The sequence below is a fragment of the Acinonyx jubatus genome, chromosome B2 (genome assembly GCF_027475565.1).
Source record: "Acinonyx jubatus isolate Ajub_Pintada_27869175 chromosome B2, VMU_Ajub_asm_v1.0, whole genome shotgun sequence".
Lineage (NCBI taxonomy): Eukaryota > Metazoa > Chordata > Mammalia > Carnivora > Felidae > Acinonyx > Acinonyx jubatus.
The window spans coordinates 54,794,555-54,817,320 of record NC_069385.1 but is presented as its reverse complement, the minus strand read 5'-3'; the positions used below and the strand labels follow the sequence as shown (position 1 = coordinate 54,817,320).

At 38.9% G+C, this 22,766-nt stretch overlaps 1 protein-coding gene across 6 annotated transcripts in view; it reads right to left on the bottom strand.

The window, feature by feature from the left end:
- Positions 1-22,766, bottom strand: part of PDSS2 (decaprenyl diphosphate synthase subunit 2) — a 281,533-nt gene that overhangs the window by 30,834 nt on the left and 227,933 nt on the right. For all 6 annotated transcript variants that reach the window (XR_003419445.2, XM_053222409.1, XM_053222410.1 and 3 more), the window contains one exon: positions 17,579-17,611. Coding sequence is in view for 5 of the 6 variants with exons in the window: in XM_053222409.1 (XP_053078384.1) it covers positions 17,579-17,611 (33 nt within the window). In the remaining variant the exon portion in view is untranslated. The remainder of the gene's footprint in view (positions 1-17,578; positions 17,612-22,766) is intronic.

Below are 22,766 nucleotides of genomic sequence, written 5' to 3'. Positions count from 1 at the left end.
TAGTAAAGATAGAGTGTAAGTGGGTTTTAAAAACTTAGTCCTTTGTGGATAAGACAGAGAAATGGGGGTCTGGATTAGAGTATGGTAATATAGATTCAAATATGTAAAATAACTACTAGAAAATGTTTGGTAGTATTTTGCCCAGAGTATTTATTGAGTATTTATTTTGAGCAGAAAAGTGATCTCTATCATTGTACTATAGGACTCAATATTCAATTTCATCTCTTCAATAAATGGTGTTGAAAAAAAAATGGAGAACCATATGCAAAAGAATGAAACTGGACCACTTTCTTACAGCACATACAAAAATAAACTCAAAATGGATTAAGGACCTAAATGTGAGGGGTGCCTATATGGCTCAATAGGTTGACCATCCTACTCTTGATTTCGGCTCAGGTCATGATCTGAGGGTAGTGGGATAGAGCCTTGTGTCAGGCTCTGTGTTGAGCATGGAGCCTGCTTACCATTCTCTCTCTCTCTTTCCCTCTGCCCCTCTCCCCTGCTCACACACACTCTCTCTCTAAAATAATAATAATAAAAATAATAATAATAATAATAAAGGATCTAAATGTGAGACATAAAATCATAAAACTCCTAGAAGAAAACATAGGCAGTAATTTCTTTGACATTGACCTTTTTTTTCTAGATATGTCTCCTCAGACAAGGGAAACAAAAGCAAAAATAAACTACTGGGACTATACCAAAATAAAACAGTTTTTGCACAGTGAAGAAAACCATCCATAAAACAAAAAAGCAACCTACTGAAAGGGAGAGGATATTTGCAAATGATATATCCAACAAGGGGTTAATATACAAAATATATAAAGAACCTATACGATTCAGCTCAAAACACCCAAATAATCTGATTAAAATTGGGCAGAGGACCTGAACAGACGTTCTTCCAAAGAAGTCAGAGAGAGAAGGACAAATACCGTATGATTTCACTTAACACGTAGAATCTAAAAAACAAAACAAATAAGTAAACAAATAGCAGAAACAGACCATAAATACAGAGAACAAAGTGATGGTTGGGAAGGATTGGGGGATGGACAAAATGGGTGAAGGGGAGTGAGTGATACAGGCTTCTATTTATGCAATGTATAATGGGGGCATAGAGATAAAATGTACATCACTGGGAATATGGTCAATGGTACTGTAATAGTGTTGTATGATGACTGATGGTAGCTACATTTGTGGTGAGCACAGCATAACATATAGACTTGTCAAATTACTATCTTGTACACCTGGAATAATGTAATAGTATGTATGTGTTGACTATACTTCAATAAAAAAGGAAAAACAAAAAAAACACTCAACTTGGTTTTCTTTCCTTTATCACAGTTCTGTGGATTATCTGAATGAAGATGGAGAAGAAATGCATATTAAATTTTAAGTTCCAGATGTCATGCAGCCAAGAGAGAAAGCTAACACACGGATAGCATCAAAGTCTTACTGGTTTTGACATGTTGAACCATGACTGATACTAGTGAGGTGATATGTAATAGGGATACATGTGTATAGTTGTGCATTTAGGTTTCAAAAATTAACTGTAAAAGTGGAAGTCTCAGTTTGGGAGTGATTCATAAATAAGAGCTGAGAATCTTTGATAACCACATTTTTTACATAAGCCAAGACTGTGATACAGATGAAAACAAACAAACAAACAAACAAACACAAACTTCGGCAGCATCTGAAGATGTACATGTCCAAAACATGGGCAGGAATGGTCATGCTGCAGTGTTTGATGGTCAATTGATGTTTAGAAAACTATGTTCAGTCCTGGATGCCATGGCCATGTGTCAAGAGGAGCATTCAAAATAGACTGGGTTTGGGAAATCTGCGTGGCTCAGTTGGTTAATAAGCATCTGACTCTTGATTTTGGCTCAGGTCATGATTTCATGGTACATGAGATTGAGCCCAGTGTCAGGCTCTGCATTGACTGTGAGGAGCCTGTTGGGATTCTTTCTCTCTCTTTCTCTCTCTCTCTCTCTCTCTCTCTGCCCCTCCCAGCTCACGATCTCTATCTCTTTCAAAATAAATAAACTAAAAAAAACCAACAACAACACAAAAAAACCCCCAAAATAGACCAGGTTCAGTATTAGGATGAAGAAGTTATTTGAAAACATGTCATCTAAGGAATGTTTACCCTGGAGGAAAGAATTAAAGGAGATGAAAGCCATCTTCAAATATCTAAAGCAATTAAATGGAAGATGGGGCAGTCCTGTTCTATATGCTTCAGGATCCAGAACAAAGAGCAACAAGGTGAAATTTCTAGGAAGCAGATTTCAGTTACAAATAAGAGAGAGCTTTCAAATAACTAGAGTTGTCTAACAACAGAAGAATTATTTTTGACAAGGTGTGAACCCCCTGTTTTTGGAAGTCCTCAGCAACTGGATGACCACATCAGAGAAAGTATGAATAAAATTCTCAGGAGACATGGCAGGTGGGACAAGGCTGCCTCCGAAGTCCCACCCAACACAAGGATTTTAGCTGATAATGCTTCAGTTGAAAAGTCTTCCCAACTTCTGAGTGGCAAGAACTGGTACAAAAGGAAAAGCTACGATGAAAACCTTTCTCTAGTATGATAAACATTATGCTAAACAAACTGCAAACAACAGAAAATGCATTCCTTTTTACTTAGAACCATAAATTATTTGCAAAAGTCTACAGAAAAAAAATCTACTGATTTTAATTAAGTATCTTATTTCAACCAAAGGAAAGGAAATGGAAACAAGAGAATTTTTAGTTATTTCCTCAATCACATGAACTCTTGGGTAAAATTAAAAGAATGGTACGCCTCCTGGTATTAAAGTGATACTACTACTACTACTAATAACAACAGCAGCAATAACAACAATCTCATAGTAATTATGTGTGCCCAGCACTAAGACATACATATCTTCAATCCTTACAACAGCCCTATGAGGCAGATACTAATATTATTCTCATTTTATAGATGGATAAACTTAGGCAAGAGTAAGTTGCTCAAGGTAATGCAGAAGACAAGTGCTAGAGTGAAGATTCAAGCAGTTCTTGTTCTTAAAGTTTATTGAGAGAGAGACAGTGCATGTGAAAATGGGGGAGGGGCAGACAGAGCGGGAGAGAAAGAATCCCGAGCAGGCTCTGCACTGCCAGTGTGGAGCTGGATGTGTGGCTCAAACTCACAAACTGCAAGGTCATGACCTGAGCTGAAATCAAGAGTCAGACGCTTCACCAACTGAGCCACCCAGGTACCCCAAGTAGTTCTCGCTCTTAACTAGCATGGTATAATGCCTTTTCTTTCTCTTACATGAACTGGAAAGCATTTCAATTTCATTTGAGAAGAGAACACATATCTATGTCATAATATAATTTACAAGCCCGTGCACAAGGGCAAATTTTTTCATTATACATCACAGACTTAAAATAGTATATTAAGTCAAACAACTTTGGATAAAACCATATTTACAGAGATGACAGAAAATTGAAGCCATCATTATGTTAATCATGCACCTCTATTACAATATACACATTTTTAAAAACCGTAACTAAAAGTGCCATATGGCTGCAGGACAAATGTCAGCAAGAATTAGAAGTAGAATATTTCTTGGCCAACTAATCTTTGACAAAGCAGGAAAGAATATCCAATGGAATAAAGACAGTCTCTTCAGCAAGTAGTTCTGGGAAAACTGGACAGCAACATGCAGAAGAATGAACCTGGACCACTTTCTTACACCATACAAAAAAATAAACTCAAAATGGATGAAAGACCTCAATGTAAGACAGGAAGCCATCAAATCCTCGAGGAGAAAGCAGGCAAAAACCTCTTTGATCTTGGCCGCAGCAACTTCTTTCTCAACACGTCTCCAGAGGCAAAGGAAACAAAAGCAAAAATGAACTACTGGGACCTCATCAAAATAAAAAGCTTCTGCACAGTGAAGGAAACAATCAGCAAAACTAAAAGGCAACCAACAGAACGGGAGAAGATATTTGCAAATGACATATCAGATAAAGGGCTAGTATCCAAAATCTATAAAGAACTTATCAAACTCAACACCCAAAAAACAGATAATGCAGTGAAGAAATGGGCAAAAGACATGAATGGACACTTCTCCAAAGAAGACATCTAGATGGCCAACCAACACATGAAAGAATGCTCAACATCACTCATCATCAGGGAAATACAAATCAAAACCACAATAAGATACCACCTTACACCTATCAGAATGACTAACATTAACAACTCAGGCAACAACAGATGTTGGCGACGATGCAGAGAAAGAGGATCTCTTTTGCATTGTTGGTAGGAATGCAAACTGGTCCAGCCACTCTGGAAAACAGTATGGAGGTTCCTCAAAAAACTAAAAATAGAACTACCCTATGACCCAGCAACTGCACTACTAGGCATTTATCCACGGGATACAGGTGTGCTGTTTTGAAGGGACACATGCACCCCCATGTTTATCGCAGCACTATCAACAATAGCCAAAGTATGGAAAGAGCCCAAATGTCCATCGATGGATGAATGGATAAAGAAGATGTGGTATGTACATACAATGGAGTATTACTCGGCAATCAAAAAGAATGAAATCTTGCCATTTGCAACTACGTGGATGGAACTGGAGGGTATTATGCTAAGTGAAATTAGAGAAAGACAAAAATCCTATGACTTCATTCATATGAGGACTTTAAGAGATGAACATAAGGGAAGGGAAACAAAAATAATATAAAAACAGGGAGGGGGACAAAACAGAAGAGACTCATAAATATGGAGAACAAACTGAGGGTTACTGGAAGGGTTGTGGGAGGGGGGATGGGCTAAATGGGTAAGGGGCACTAAGGAATCTTTGTTGCACTATATGCTAACTAATTTGGATGTAAATTAAAAAAAAAAAAAGAAGTGGAATATTTCTACATTTTATGTTAAGAATAAAAGGCCAAAAATATTTTACTTGATTAAGTATATTCTTCAGGTCATACTTTTTTTTTTTTTTTTAAACAAATAGGCACTGAATAAGACTCAGATGTTATCACATCCACTATTGAGTCAGAAAACAAAACTAATATACTAATATATTTTTACTTAAATCTTTAATGATGAAAACTTATTTTTACTAAAAATTTCAATGCAAAACTCTGACTGCAGTAATGGCATTTGGGGTTTCACACAATCAAAGGACACTATTACCTCACGTTGTTTCCACTATTTTTAAAAACCAGCCTCAGGGTTTATACTACTTTTAAGTCATGGGATAAACGATTAATGAGTTAAAAAAATTTTTTTAATGTTTTATTTTCGTGAGAGAGAGCAACAGAGTGCGAGCAGAGGAAGGGTAGAAAGACAGAGGGAGACACAGAATCTGAAGCAGGCTCCAGGTTCTGAGCTGTCAGGACAGAGCCTGATGCGGGGCTCAAACCCACAAACCGTGATATCATAACCTGAGCCAACATGAGACACTTAACTGACTGAACCCCCCAGGTGCCCCAGGATTAGTGAGTTTAAAATGACAAATATAATTTAGCCCATGCTTTAACATTTTTACTGTTCCCTTATAAAATATCAGAGTAGTTTTTCTTTCATAAAATAGCCTGTAAAATTCCTGTAATATGTATTTGTATTGAGCTTTAAGATATTTTTTAATAAGATCTATTTATTCTTTTGCAGGATTAAGATCAGTCTGTATAATTGTGCAAGCCTATGTGACACACATGACATTTGTTACACTGCTCTCCTTTTCCCTTGAGTCCCAGGACCTGAAGCCCATGGAGATGGGTGGTGAGGGAAGAGGTGGGCTCTAGGAGGGACAAAATACAACTATTTCTACATATGGCAGTTTTTCAAGCACCCTGGAGCAGAATACCCCAGATGAAGCCACACAGGAACCTTTTTTAATCTAATAATGGGAGGAGATGTTCTCTTCCTAAGACTGGTTAATCCGTTTCTGCTGTTCCAATAATAATAAGAAAAACAATTGTAAAGAAGCAGTGAGCAAACATTAACAGGGAAACTCTGGACCTGGACATGTGTAGCCTCAGGCTTCTCTAAGCCCACCTCACCTGTAAAATCAGGAAGATCATCTTTATGCCACATGACATTATTATGAAGAACAAATAAGATGATGTCTGGCAAATTACACTGACATCAGTAAAATGTTACTAAGGGGTGCCTGGGTGGCTCAGTTGGTTGAGCATCTGACTTGTGACTCAGCTCAGGTCATGATCCCAGGAGTCATGGGCTCAAATCCCACGTTGGGCTCCGCACTGAGCATGGAGCCTGCTTAAGATTCTCTTTTTCTCCCTCAGTCCCTCTCCCCCACTAATACATGAATGTGCGCATTCTCTCTCTCTCTCTCAAACAAATAAATAGAAATTAAAAAAATGCCATTCACATGCAAGACTTGAAGAGGAAGAGAGCATGGGAGTTCATTACAGAACTTAGATGTAATATTACATAATGTACCTGGCTTTAATTATAAACATTCACAGACTATTTTACATAGATTCATGAAGTTGTTTTAAATATTTTAAATCTCCAGATTATTAGTGAATTGGAAACATGCTAACTTTTGAAAAATGAATTTCCAAATCATCTGAACCACTTAAAATTGAATCTATTCCTCTGAAAAGGAAAAAAAAAAAACATGATAAAGACAGATTTGGTACCATTTTTCTTGCCTTCTCCACACACTTCTATTAGGCTCAGTCTAGATGGTGTGTAGCCTGCTGTTGAGAGTGAGACTTCAGTTCGGCCACACCACCCTGAATGTGTCCAGTTGTTTCCAATCTCGGAAACAGGGCCCAACCTAAGCAGGGCTGGGCCTAGTGAGTCCTTGGGTGGAACAGTGAGGTTTCAGAACTGATTTCAAGGCTCAACATCTCAGTGAAGTACATTTATGAGTCCACAAATAGCTTCATAACCAAACAACTCGTTTCGCACAAATTATGACGTCTGATTATATATATCCCTGTTATATGTACAAATAACCCAAAACCAGACATACATACATGCATACATACATACATACATACAATTTGGTACTCCTACATGTACATATATGTATGTATGTATGTATGTATGTATGTATATATGTATTTTAGAGATATTTTCACGCAGTTAAAAACATTTTGCTGGCATACTCAAAACCGATCTAAATTGTTGACCCCTTGGCAGAGAATTCAGGCAAAGTAGTCTTGCTCCTTAAGAAAGACAGGTTAGAGCGCCTAGGTGGCTCAGTCGGTTGAGCGACTAACTTCAGCTCAGGTCATGATCTCACGGTTTGTGAGTTCGAGTCCCGTGTCAGGCTCTGTGCTGACAGCTCAGAGCCTGGAGCCTGCTTCGGATTCTGTGTCTCCCTCTCTCTCCGCCCCTCCCGTACTCTGTCTCTCTCTGTCTCAGAAATAAACATTAATAAAAATAAAAATTAAAAAAAAGAAAGACAGGTTGACTTATAGCTCAGGGTAGAAGCAGATGTATCTGATTTCAAAATATATTTATTTTTTTATTAAACATTTTTTTTAATGTTTATTTTTGAGACAGAGAGATAGAGCATGGGCAGAGAGAGAGGGAGACATAGAATCCAAAGCAGGCTCCAGGCTCTGAGCTATCTGCACAGAGCCTGACACGGGGCTCAAACTCACAGACTGCAAGACCATGACCTGAGCCAAAGTTGGGTGCTTAACTGACTGAGACACCCAGGCACCCCCAAGATGTATTTAAATGGAACAAAGTGTACAATTTAATTCTTAGTTTATGAACTTTCATTGGCATTTGATAGGATGGACATTTGAGGTTAGTAAAATGGAATTATATTAAATTGAGACTTAAATTGCATAGGAAGAGCAATCATGTCTTCTGAAAGAAAATCCAACTATTTATAAATAACCTCAGATTTATCCATATTTTTGATTCAAAAGTCATTTTCAATTTAGTATCATATTCCAAAGAAGAACTTAATTCTACACACTGATATTCAAAAAGCAAAACATATCATAGGTTGTAGACTGCAGCAATGAGCCACTCTTTGTAGCTTTTTTAGGAGTAAATCAACAGCAAACTCTGTAATCTCATGACTAATACTATACTGGTTATTTAATTAAAAAGAAAACTATGGGACAAGAGCAATCACATCATGTAGGTATCCAACAGTCCTAAGGGTTATTTGAGGAATACATAAACTACTTGAGTCTGTATCTTACTTATACACTTCTTAAATCCTCCTCGTATCTCAATTGTTCATCTGCTTTAGTATTTGGATGCTGATACCTGGGGATCACTTGCCTCAAAACTACCACTGTTACCTACATGACCCTAGATTCCTAACATCCTAACATGTATCCTGATACAGCATGAGCTTGAAACACATTTCTGACTTCCATCACTAGAGTGCATGTCAAACAGCAGAAAAACTCTATCTATTGAGAGTTATGACAATGACATATCTTCCAGGTGGCATCAGACTGGTGGCAAATGCAGGAATCAATGTATGGTGTGAAGAAGTTACCCTGTATTCCACGTAAATATAACCACACCTGCAGGATTAATACTTCTTTCAGATACAGTTTTCTATGTTACGGTGTTACAGAAGGTAACATAGATCTTTGCCTCCCTCAAGAGAATGGTAATGACAACTTATTTTAAATGGTTATATCCATAAAACCTTCTTGGAAGAGTGAAGAATGCTTGCCAGTTAAAAAAAAATCACAATAATTATTGCACTAGTTCAGCATAAATCCTAAGACAGACATTTACTAGACAATCACTATCTCTCTATAGAATGATGCATACCATTTCCTGGATGTTTGTAAAACCAAAGCCTGTATACAAATTCTCCCTTACTTCTTTTTGTAGTATGTCTAAAGCACCTTAAGAAGCAGTATGGTGGTGAAGAATACACAGTGTGGAGTTAGCAAACCTGGAAAAAATCATGACTCTGTGAGATAGTAACTGTGAACACTGTTAACGTTATTCGATCTCTTCTCCATAAAATGAAGGGATTCAAGGGTAGAATTTGATAGAACCATTTGCTTAAAGTGCTTCATGTGTCTTGAGCAGACTGCACGATGAATGTATACTAGGGCATGAATACTAGGGCATAAATTTTAAAGAGATCACAGCACGCAGAAAAGCTTACAACCTTTTCTAACAGGTGCACACAACTCTTGTTAGGAATGGATCAAAGATAAATGTTAGTGTAATTTCCTTAGGTCTAGAATAGGGAGACCTTCCACAGGGGGCACCATTGCACTATGCAGGAATCCATCTTCAGAGGTATATCTCTGGCTTTATTATGATGTGGTGAATAGGTAAAATCTTTAAGCAAGCCAGGAAGTCAAAGACTTGGGGGAAAGGGACAGGATACACTCATCCAAAATCTTTAGTAGCATCTTACACATCACTAACCAAATGCTGCAGATCCTGTGATCTCTATTGTTATCTCAGTAATTCTGTTTGAACACTGAGGTGGCACAGCCACCTTGCTATTTCAGGAAAGGTAGTTAAGCACATCCAGGATTAGTACTCTGCCTTATGTAGTAAGTGGAGAAGCTGAGTAGTGCTTGCAGACACTGTTTAGGAAACATGGGGGATGGCTTCAGATGTACCAACTAAACAGATTACACCTTTCTGATAGACTAATCATGTTGAAATCACAAAGCCCCTCAATTCTGTATAAAACTGGGCTGCAGAATTAGCGTATGAGCTTGGAAATATATCAATGCAGGTAATAACCAAGACTTGTAACTAACTAAAACCACAGTCAGCATCTACTTGGTGGTGCCTCCTTTTTTGTTCTCTTAAAAAACATAATTTTAGAAAGCCCATACCTCTCCACGGTTTTTATGATGGGGAGAGAGAGAATAGTGTTTCCTTTAGATCTAGTTAAAACAGTTTCAATGGATTAAATAGGCTCCTCTATGGGGACAGAAGGCTCTATCCTCTACATGAAGGCATATAGGCACTTCCTGTGCACAGGTGGCTCCTGATACCACAAACTGGGAGCAATAATTGAATCCAGCTACCCCACAGTGCAGAGCATTCACCCACAGAACCAGCCTGGAGGGCACTGTTAGTTAGCTTTCTAGACTAAGATTCAAAAGGTTATCCCAATTGAATCTTTGTTTCAACCCCAGGGAGTGCAAGGCATGGAGGATAAAACGATTTGCTTAAAAGTATACTTGGGAAGAAATAAGAAGAACAAAGGTAGAGTTAAATATGTCTTATAAATTAAAAGAACAGAATATAGGCACAAACATTTGGTTTATCTTGAGTCATTCATTCATTCATTCATTCATTCATTCATTCATTCATTCAACAAATATTTGGTATGTAATATGTGCCAGGCACTGTGTTAGGCCCTCAGAGAACAATGATGAGCAAAACCAGACACAATTTCAGGCTTACGACTAAGAACTGGTCTTCACTAACAACCTAAGTCTTAGCCTCCTGATGAATGTTAGGTATTATGCAGATATGTAATTTTTAGAGGCCAGTAATTCAAAATGGTAATTTCAAGAATGAGAGAGATTGTCCCGCTAAATATTATTGTTGCGAACCAATTTAGCAGTTTACACATACAATTAGAAACCCAAGATCAACAAGCTAGGAATATATGATTTGAAGAAAAATAAAAAAAGATTTACAACTGCATAGAGGATTGAGTTCAAATAATATCAATACTATTTGGGTTAACAACTGAGAGAATGGCATATTTTATGATGTCATAAAGAGGTTTATTATTGATAGTATTTAATAATATTATTCATGATCCACAAAGGAATAGAGATTATGATCATCAAATCTGTTGATGCCATGGAGGTATGTGGGAATGCTAACACCTCAGAAAGCAAGAATCTAATTTTAAAATAACATTAAGAAATTAAGGAACAGATCATCAAAGCAAGATGATAGTCACTGGGGACTTATGCAAAATAATATACTCAGAGATTTAAGGAGTAAAAACTAGCTTGATGACTGGGGATGAATGAACATCCAAAGAGCAACTGTTTTGCAAAAAAGACCTAAGGGCTCTACAACTCTGGTTCAAGATACTATTATATGAGTGATTAGAATTTATTTTTGATTAAGAGTTTCACATGGTAAAAAAAAGCCATACATACAGACAGAAATTAATGCTTGTTTTTCCATCAATAGTAATTGTATTTTATCTTAAAAAATGTTTTTAATGTTTATTTATTTGGGGGTAGTAAAAGAGGGAGAGAGAAAGAATTCCAAGACATGGGGCTTGAACTCAGCAACTGTGAGATCATGACCTGTGCCAAAATCAAGAGACAGTTAACTCACTGAGCCACCCAGGTACCCCAATAATTGTATTTTAAAGGAGATATAGAATCCAAGAGTAGCTGTAAAAACTGACTTTGGTTAAGTTAATTGTTTTAAAAAAAGATTACAGAAAACCTAGGGGCGTCTGGGTGGCTCAGTCTGTTGAGCATCTGACTCCTGATTCAGTTCCGGTCATGATCCCAGGGCTGTGGGATCGAGCTCCACCTCGGACTCTGCGCTGTGGGGAGACTGCTTAAGATTCTCTCTCATTCCCTCTGCCCCTCTCCCCTGCTCACAGTCTCTCTCACTAAAATTATAAATAAATAAATAAATAAATAAATAAATAAATAAATACCCATTATTGCTGCAAGGAAAAACACCTGTCTGAAATATGATTGTCAAAAGAAAAATAACTGGTTTTATCTGACTTTTAAGGGAACAAGGAGTGGGGGATTTAAAACTTTCAGATGGCAGTCCTGGCGGTATCTTCCGGCGCCTTTCCCTGTGCTGTGGTTAGGTCATCGGGTCAGCACTGGCAGTGCCTGTTCAGTGTACTAGGCTTCTGTTCTCTTCAGTTGTCTTCCAGTGCTCCAACCACTGCTTGAGTCCCAGCACAAAAACTCACAGTGTGCAAAAGTTACATTCTCCAGCTGTGCATTTCTGCCTGTTGCCAGAGAAGTATGTAGTTTTCAGGAATCTAAAATTAAATTCTGGTTATGTCACTAAAAACATGATTTCAGGTGAGGTATTTTTCAATTCTTAGTAGCGCAGGTCATATCTGAAAAAATTCTAATTCAGATCTGACCCTATATGTCAAAAACAGAAATCTTAAGAAAAAATACAGCGCATTTATTTTAAAACATGCCGAAATGTTACCACCTTAATGCCTGTATTTATATTTTTACATGCTGTCTTCCAGTCTTTATCAAGATTTTACATAACTGTACCCATATCATAATGGTATTTGGATTTTTTCCATTAAATTCTATTATAAACACTTCATTTAATTAGACCACAAGTCCTTTACGGGAAAAGATGGGAGAAGGGAATGATGATGCTTTTACATAGTCTTTGTTATTATCACTAAAACAGAAATCCTAAATGTAAAGACAACTTCAGGAGGTTAGAGGGAACAAGAGATTTAGCGCATACAGCAATGCCGTATGGAATACTTTACCAAAGGAGCTAATGTGAAGCCCCAGGGTAGGAGAAGCAGCATCTGCCCGAGAAAGGGGTACACGGAAGAGAAAACACAGTAACATCTGGTCTCTAAATGTGCCAACGTGAAAAATTCTCACAGCCAGTTAGCGAGGGTTATGAGAAAGAACGAGCAGGCAAAAAACTGCCTGCCAAAAAAAAAAAAAAAAAGAGTCTGGCTTTGTCAGTAAAGAAAGGACAATAATATTTACAGAAAATTTTCTATACTCAAGCTTCAAAAAAGTAGAATTTGGACTCAATATGCAGCAAAATGGTTGAAGCAATCTATGGCTAAAAGGGCAAACCCTGGAAAGGAGAACTGTGACATGAGAGGAAAGACTCTCTTTCTCTTCTTGAAGGGAAGTGATGAAATGTGATCATGCAAATGCAAATGTCTGCGGACAGCACTGTTTGCTTGTGGGAAGAGAATTTTAATGTATACCCTATGCAAATGCGTTTTATAATAAAACAGAATGTGCAAGGCCTTCTGAGGGCGGGGAGGGAAGCGGCAGCTCCAGACGCCGCACTTGAGAGTGGCGGGGACGCAGCCAGAAGCCTGTGCCACTCGCAACCCTGAACAGACTCCAGCAGAGAGGGCACGTCAAAACCCCACTCCTTAAAAAAAAAATCTCTCTTACGTTCCACCGAGAACTGGATGCCTAATGAATTAACACCTGCAAGATCTTTCTTTACCCAGTGCTTAACCTTGAACAACCCTGTGCTTAGAGTGAACCTCAGGAAGAAGACATTAAAAAAAACAACAACTCTTTTCTGTACTGAGTCATGGGGAAAATGGTAGGAACTGCACAGTAAAGACTAGAGATGACTATAAAGAAAGCTCCTGAAAACCATTTAGAGTCTTTGTGTCAAAATTAGCATGAATGTCAAAGCCCATTTAAGGCCCGGTCGGAAGCATTTGTGAAAGGGAGCAGGAGGCCATCACAGTGGTGACAGAGTCTGGTTTTGACCAAGTACTATTTATTGATATCTGTGTATCTGAAGCAGTTATTAAAAAGAAATTGGGGGAAAGTCTGCATCCCTACACTGGAGATATTTAAGCAAGCCATTTTGAAAGTGTTAAAAATTAAAATTGTAGAAAGCCGAACCATAGGTGCCATGTTTTGCCTGAAGTGGTAAAAATACCATCTGCCTCAGTCTTTTTAGCAGCAGGCTTATTTCGAGTAGCAGTAGGCTAAGCTGCAGGCATACGCTCAGCTCCAGCTGGGGAAAATACACAGACGTTTGTAGATGTTTTTCTAAGCAAGAGTAGTCAACATATTCGTTTTCTTTCAGACATATATATGTTACCATAGCAAACCAAGCATCAATGTGGTCCGAGAAGCTTCTCCACCAGTCCCAACCCGTACCCATAAATTCCTACAATTCAATAGGTGGCACTCTTCCCTCTAGCACTGCACCAAATCAGCTGCACTTAACTGTGGGGCCAGAAGCCTGGGGAACGTGGAATAGTCTTGAGAAATACACACTCAGGGTTGCAGACCAACCACTGTAATTAGGATCCACACAGCATTGCATATAGGGGCTTAACTGTTAGCACTGGCTTTTTGGGTCATGGTTCACTTCTGGTAATTATATTCTGTCTAGTAAGACTTCTCCTGAAGTTTTAACTAGGTAAGTAAGACGTTCTTGTTTTTCTATTTTAGAAGCTACTGGGTACCATCGCCTTTTGGTTACTCAGCTCCCAGCCTTGCCCAGACCCCAGGTGGATGAGTTCCAGCAGCAGGAAGGGCACTCCCATGACTGTCTTAACCACCGTACAGAGGCAGGAGAGACAAAATGAATTAATGGTTGTCAAGTGCTTTGATATCTTAAGATGAAAGGCATTGTAGTACCGTGAAGCATTCATATCCAGACTCTATCGCAACAGGAACTCAATTAAAAAGTAATTCAATTTCTCATCTGAGGGTTTGAGTACAGACCACTGTTTTGCTGAATGTGACAGTCTCAATATCCAGCTGAAACTGATTTTGAAATGATCACCTCTTCCTTTGATTCCTCGCCATTCTGAGACTGACAAAATTTGAGAGCTGGCCTATACGGCCACAAAAGCACATAGCCAAAATAATCTCCTATGGTCCTCAAAACCTGACTTTTCAGATAAAATTTGGCTTTTGGGTAAATACTCACCACTTGGAAATAACAAAATTTCCAGCAACAAACACATTTCATGATGGTCTCCAAAAATGGCTCCTGAGTTTTTCAAATGTAGAGTTACAGATAAACCCAAGGGCAGACCTAAGCTGCTAAGCATCAGTCAGCATGAGCACCATGCCCATGCAAAACAGAGATGCCTAGACCGTGGGTCATGACATGTGTTACTAAGGGCCCGTGGTACACTGTGTATGAGACAATATCACAAGCTACACCCTGCAGATATCTGCCCCATACCTGCTAGAGATGGACATAACCTTTTTTTCCCATGTCACTTGTGTTTAGGTCTGTGGAAGGATGATAAGCCTAGATGAATTGCTTAGATCAAGCTATGGCCCTTAAATGTCAGAACCGCACCACATATTCCCGAGGGGTGGGGTTCTGTTTACTGGCACAAGAAATATGATCACTACACACTTGTGAAGGCAACCATAGGACTACTGAACATTGAGATGGACTATGTGACACAGTCAATATATTCTTTTTTTTCTTTTTTAAATGTTTTTAAAAATTTATTTGGTGGGGGGGAGAGGGAGAGAATCCCAAGCAGGTTCCGCACTGTCACTGCAGAGCCCGACATGTGCCTCGATCTCACGAACTGTGAGATCACGACCTCAGCCAAAATCAAGAGTTGAATGCTTAACTGACTAAGCCACCCAGTGCCCCTGTAGTCAATATATTCTTAAAATGGCTCCGTGAAGTCTACAATCCTCAATTCCAGACCTCCCAGAACCTCCTGCACTTCTAGAATAATACTAATGCAACTCATATGCATACACTTGACAAGCCCTCCTGTACATAAAGCCTGTGCTGGGTACAAATGATGCGACCATGAATAATGTACCTTCAGAGCTCTTACATGCCAATGGAAGAAAAAAACCAGAAGCAAGAAACTAAATGAAAATAATAATTTTAGATTATGATAAATGTTAAGAAGGAAAAATAGAGCAAAGGGGGAGGGGCTACTTTGGATAGGGAGGTCTGAGTCAAGGAAGCATGTGATGGCACAGCCTACATCAGCCTTGTTCATGGTGGCAGTCAGCACTAACACAGTGCTTTGCACATATTAAATATCCAATAACTGGTGGTTGAGTGGATAAAGTAGATGAAGGAATGAATGTGGACCTCAGGTATATAAGAATGCCCCCCACTGCCCAAGAAGAATATTTTCTCTCAAATTTGGAATTGGCCTAAAGAATAAACCAGCACTATTCTAAAACTGCTCGCTTTATACAAAGGAAAGTGAAGAAAGACCAGAGAGGTTAAGGGTCTTAGATTTTGCAGTGAGTTGGTGGCTGAGCCACCGCTGGGTCCAGGAGTGTCCTTCTATCCATGCACTGTATTTTTTCCTTTTTTCTAAGCTCTTCAATTGTCATGTGCTTCTGCAATAAGAAACCCTGAAGGAGTTCTAGGAGTCAAAAATAAGCATCAAGGATCAACAGTTATTCTATTGCTAAATCGTGTTGACTTTTCCCTTACTTTTTTTGTTCATAAGTTAGCTTTCCTTTACCCTAACACAGTGAAATCCCAGCCTTTATCTCCAAGCTAGTTTATTACAACCTTCCCAAACAATCTTTTTAACTCTGTTGATACCTGTAACATTTGTCGAAAGCATCTTTTCTCTCTGATTGATATAAGAAAACCTATACCAGATTTTCTCCTGCAATGGACTTCTTATGTCTTCTATTTTCTTACTCACGGCTTCACTCGCTCATTCACTTACCCATTTACCTCCTCCCTACCTCCTTCAGCACTATTTACCATGTGCCAAGCACTGTGTTAAGCACCAAGTATATAAAGACAAATATGACACTGTCCCTGCCCTCCAAGAGCTCACAGTCTATGGTCTGCCTCATAAATGGGTCATTATAATATTACAGAGTAAGTACAATGACTGAGAGATGTACTGTGTATTAAAGCACGAAGGAAAGCAATAGTTTGTGAGACAGAGAAAAGAAGGGACTACATCTCAGTCAAGGCAAAGAGGGGACAGGCGTGGAGGCATGGGTGTGCACCTCAGGGCTGCCAGGAGAGCACAAGGTTCTGGATCGGCCCTGAAAGATCACCATGGGTTTCAGCTGTCCCACTGCAAGCAGAGCCCTTACACCTCCTATTTCTTCCTCCTTGTCTTTGGGGTGCAGGTGTGCTCACACCCTGGATATTCCTGATGGTGGCATAAGCCAGATGGTTAGCATGTTTCTTTAGCCAAGCAGCTGTATGCATCCCACACACCTGCTAAAACGTTCCATTTGTCCCTGAGGGGAAAGCCAAGTGCGACCCAAATGTGTTCAGAGGCTTCCACTGGTGCACTGAAATCTGAACTCCCACAGCACTTTTTAAACAAGGCTATGTATCAGAATGATCTCGGAGCCTTTTTCCAAATACTTCCGTCCTGCCCCTGCCCTGCTCTCCCCACCAGGGGATTTTGATCTTGGTGAAAGAGGGTGTGATGCTGTGGTAACCTAGGCATATGTGTTTTCAAAAGCTCCACAGATGATGTGAAAACTACTACCTTTAGGAGTCTGAGTCTGCTGTGTATGGTGCCTCTCAGGTATTATCTGATGGTGCTAAAAGCTGTTTTGCATCCAGAGGCCAAAGGCATCTTTCTAACAATGGTTAGTTATCTTATCCAGTATATTTTTCTTCCTAGTACTTACCACCACATGACATTATACTATGTATCCATTTAGTTGTTGCCTCCCACACTGCATTGTATATGTCTCAAAAGGAAAACACTTCATTTGGCTCACTGTTAGTCTCAACACTTAACACAATGTCTGGAGTGAAGTAGTCACTCAATAAATACACTTACCTGCTAATATCTATTACCTAACAGGGAATGTCCCTCAGCTCGGAATGTGATGATTCTTTTTTGACCTTTTGATTGTAAACAAAAGCCAAACACCAGACTGAAATGTAGAAAACTGTGTAGTATGTATAAAATCTACTTACCTTAGCATAGTCTAATCTTCCCTTCTCTTGAGCCTGAAGTAGAAAGAGGGGGAAATTAATTTGTTAGTTCTTTAAAAATTAGGTAGTGCTTTTAAAACTTACTTCTCCAAGAATAAAAGCCAACTCTCTCTCCCTTGGTCCCCCATCATTTATCTTTCTATGTATCTACATAGTTGTATCTCTATGCAACTATACATGTATAACACTTTCAAGCATATTGAAAAGTTGAAAGAACTGCACAGTGAGCACATATATACACTCTATCTAGACAGGACAGTAGCAGACATCATGACTCTTCACCTCGCCATGTTTCAGCACACAAGTCTTATAAGCATAGAGTGTCTTGTACATAACCACGTGACTACTATCACATTTTATTTTTTTTAACGTTTATTTATTTTTGAGGGACGGGGAGGGGCAGACAGACAGTGGGACAGAGGATCCGAAGCAGGCTCTATGCTGACAGCAGAGAGCCTGATGTGAGGCTCGAACTCATGAACTGTGAGATCATGACCTGAGCTGAAGTTGGACACTTAACCGACTGAGCCACCCATGCGCCCTTGTTATCACATTTTAAAAACAATTCCATATTATCTAACATACAATCCATATTCAAAATTTTCCTATTGTCCCACGAATATCCTTTATAGCTTTCTCCACCCAGCCAAAATTAAACAAGATTCACACATTACATATGGTTTCTACATCTCTGGTTAGCCTTTTAAATCTAGACTAGACCCTCCCCATATTTTAAGAAATGAAAAGAAAAACCATTAACTTTTTTTCCATGCATATCATTGACTTTTTGAAGAGACCAGGGCAGCTGTCTTATAAAATGTCTTTTTGGATTTGTCATATTGTCATTTAATTTGTCCCTGTTTTGCTCTCAAACTGAAAGTTGGGTCTGAAAAAGCTTGCTTAAACATTTCTGGCAAGAGCACTTTATATAGGAAATTACGTACTTAATATTGCATCAATTCAGGAGGCACAAAATGTCAGGCTGTCCCACTCATAGTAATGCTATAAATTTGATCACTTGGTTGAGGTGGTGACTATCAGATGGTTCCACTGTAACGACATGTTTCCTCCCGTATAATCAGTTTGTAATCTGTGGGGGTCAGTTTCTCCTCCACTTCCTTTGGCATAACTTTTTATCATGTTGTATTATGTTGAAAGATCCCCAGCTCGACCTCCCACCCCATCAGGGATGAGGACAGAGAAAAAGGTGGAGTTGAAAAAGATATCCTATATGGGGTTGTATTTAAAAAATATTTTTAGTTATAAAAAATTTAAAGTGAATACATACACTACTCAAATGTGTCATGTATAAAATCCTAACATGACAGAGATAACCAATGTTATTAACCTTTGTCGATATGCCAACTCAGTTCTTGTAGACTTCATTACAAACTTCTCTCGCCACCTCTGCACAGAATGAGAATCCTTCAATTTGCAAATAGGTTAGGTCCTGAGTCCAAAATGACACTATACAGATAATGAAGGTGGGCAGATTACTTTGATGAGATTAAAGAAGATTTATAACATTGGCCCTGACTCTTCTTGCTTCTTTACAGTCCTTTAAAACAATGTATACAAAGATGCTTGCATTTTGTTTTTCTTATTTTCATAATAAGCAACTTAGAAGAAGACACTGCTCATGTATAGCTTTTGGCCCCATCACAAACCACTGTAAGTGAAAATGGGGACTTGAATGTTTTCTATGACACTAAAGGCCCCTGCAATCAATGTACTATGAAGAAGAATTTGGGGTTTTCAATCTGCTCTTGAAATTTTTTAGGGATGAACTAAGTAGAGTCAGAATGTAGTCCTGAGATGCATTAGATCATAAGGAATAGGAGTCAGTTCTTGCAGAAATTTAGAAACTAGGTTTCTTCTTTCTGCTCAGACATTTTACATTTACTTGTGTTTCCATGGACATATTCTCCCCAAATGTTTTGCCTATGTTGAAAATCCCTCTTTCTCCACCGTAACATCTACGGTTTACAGAGAACCCTTGAGCACGTCTGTCCAGGGCACTCATGACCCAGCTGCTAAATTTTGTTACTGCACAAATATCAACCGGCCTTGATCCAAGGAACAATCCATAGCTTGTGACCACAATTTCAGCAGCAGCATTTCACAGTTTTGCTTAGTCTTTAAGTTCTCAAACTTCCAGCTGTCCCTTGAATTCATTTTAGGTTAAGAGATCTCTGACACTGAGGCTGATCCTATGGTCACATGCTTTCCACCTTTTCAATTGTTCACCCTTTTTCATGCCTCTTGCTGATTAGTATAGATGGCTCAAGTACGGTACTTTTCAAATGATGCACAAACTGTGGGAGCTCCACAGAATTGTTCCTCTTGTCAAACAACCCATTCCTGCAACAAATTTGCCATTTTCTCCCTACTTTCAGTTGTGTTCCTATTCCAACCGGCTCATCATTCTGTGTCTTTCAATATTCTTATCTTTCAGCGTTTCACAAAAAGAGTACGTTACAAATGTTAAAAGTGGTATTTGTTGGAAGTTAGGAAGCTGAGGAGCTTCTGTATCTTGAGATTGCAAGGTAAAGTGCAGAGAAATGATACAATTTACGATGACTTAGGGTGGACTTTTCCTTTTGAAAGTAGTGAGCCACTTTTCAGTTTGTCTCATTAAAAAAAAAAAAAAAGAAAGAAAGAAAAATCAACAGCCATTTCCTTACGTAGGAAGAGTGACCATAACGCTGGTTACAGATAACATTATAGTGATCCTATCAGAAATTTCTGTACAACCATTTTTCTCATACTTTGATTATAAACTATCTTAGAGAATTCTATTATTTTGAAGTCCTTGGGCTTTATCAATCACAAGTTACCTTCCAACTCTGTCATTTCATGGTGTATTCCTGGCTTGGTTACCACTCTTTGAGCCAGGAAAGATACACTCTGCTGGGGATGGCAGCACAGGAACGCCATGTATGTAATCCATATCTGTTCAGGATCAGCTCCTAAATGGTTTGAGAGCTGGGAGATCAGAAGGCTACATAAAATGACGGCACGATTACTGCAGCCATTTACAACCTGAATAGGCGTTAGCTGTTGATATGTGGCTCACCTGAATGTCCTTTTTATTTTATTACAACAAACATTTCAGTTCTGTGAAACCACTTCATCCTGGACTGCTTAATAAGCTTGTACAGAAAGCACCAGTTATCTGATAAGATAAATATTATAAATATTTAAGTCTTTATAGGATTTACAATATGTATTTCTAGCTGTTGCTGTGTGTTAGTATCTACGTAGGTCATATACGCACCTAAGAGGACACATTCTGATACACTTTTTTTTTTCACAAGATGCTTTTAGAGCTTATGAAAACACAGCACATTAGAAACTGATGGAAATGAGATTTAATCCCCTATACAAGTAACATTTCTCATTACACTTTACCTATTCGATTTCTTTTTGCAAAATAGTTAATTTGGGAGAGGCTATAGTTTCTCTTTCACCTGATGGCTCATTCACTAAATAATTATCCATTGTATGCCTACTATGTGTCGGGCACTGCACTGGAGATGAAGCCATGAACAGAACAGATAAAAATCTCTGCCCTCGTGGAGCTTCTATTCAGGGGTTACATAGTCTTGTTTTGGTTAGGCTTCACATACAATCTCCCTCTAGAACTTAGGTTCTATGAGAGGAGAGCAAAGTTCTCTCCTGCTCACAACTGTATTCCATGTTTAGATCAGTACTAGTATAGAGCACATGTGGCCAATAATATCTGGTGAATAGATGCATACGTGGATAAATGCTTTTTTCTTTGTATGTGTTGGTTATGTACGGTCTATTTAGGAAACCTAAGAAGCAAAGTTCATTATACCCACTTCTATTTCTAGAAAAGCTGGGTGTTTTGATTCACAGCACCAGTATGTAGTTAATATGGAACCATCAGCTGATGTTTGGCAACTAATTTTTACCCATATTTTCATTTTAGTGCTCAACTTCTATTTATAAGTATACCTAGAAGGGGAGTCTAGAAAATAAATTCAAAGAATTCATGAAAATCAAACAACAAAAGGATAGAACAGAGAAGAATGATCTAGTAGCCTTCCCATAGACATAGTGGTTTAGTGTAATTTAAGCATCTCAACCTGAGGGGCACCTGTGTGGCTCAGTCGGTTAAGCATCTTGACTTCCGCCTAGGTCATGATCTCGCCGTTCTGGAGTTCAAGCCCCGCTTTGGGCTCTGTGCTGACAGCTCAGAGCCTGTAGTCTGCTTCAGATTCTGTGTCTCCCTCTCTTCCTCTGTCCCTCCCCCACTTGCACTCTGTCTCTCTCACAAAAATATATACACATTAAAAAAAAAAACCAAAACGTGCCTCAACATTGAAAGCAGTGTGTTGAACTGAAAAGCGCCTGGAACGGAAACCTCAGGACAATCCAAGATGCATACCTCAAAGCTTACGGTGTTAAGTAGGCCTTGTCTATGGAGGAAAGCAAGTGGCCTAATATATTTTATTTTATTTAAAAATTTTTAATGTTTTTACTTTATTTTTGAGAGAGAGAGAGAGAGAGCGAGAGCGGGGGAGGGACAGAGAGAGAGGGAGATACAGAATCCGAAGCAGGCTCCAGGTTCTGAGCTGTCAGCACAGAGCCTGACACGGGGCTTGAATTCGTGGGACTGTGAGATCATAACCTTAGCTGAAGTCAGACACTTAGCCAGCTGAGCCACCCAGGCACCCTGCAAGTGCCCTAGTATCTTAACGGTGACCACTCCAAAAAGCACTGTGACCTCCTGGGAAGAGGCGTGTACTGGGTGCCAGAAAATATGGTTTTTAGCACACGATACATGAATATGTCTAATAATTTTGAAATTTAAAAATCTTGGGTCTTCATTTTCTTATTTGTAAAGTAAGTACTGGACTGGACCACATGTTCCCAAATGTTGGGCTCTCACAAACGCTGCACTGGCTGTTGGAATCACCTGACTAGTTTATTAAAAATGCACATCCTCAGTACTCTGGTCCTGAGTTTCTGACTCATTTGAAGATCACTGGTTTGGACCATGTCTAACGTCCTTTTCAATTTATGCTCCTGTATCCATTCGTGTTTACTTCAAAGGCTAAAAAAGAACAACTATAAAAACTCCTTAAGTCTCAAGGAGAATAGAGTGCTAGAACTTTCCCCTCTTTTTCTGACATCTGCCACT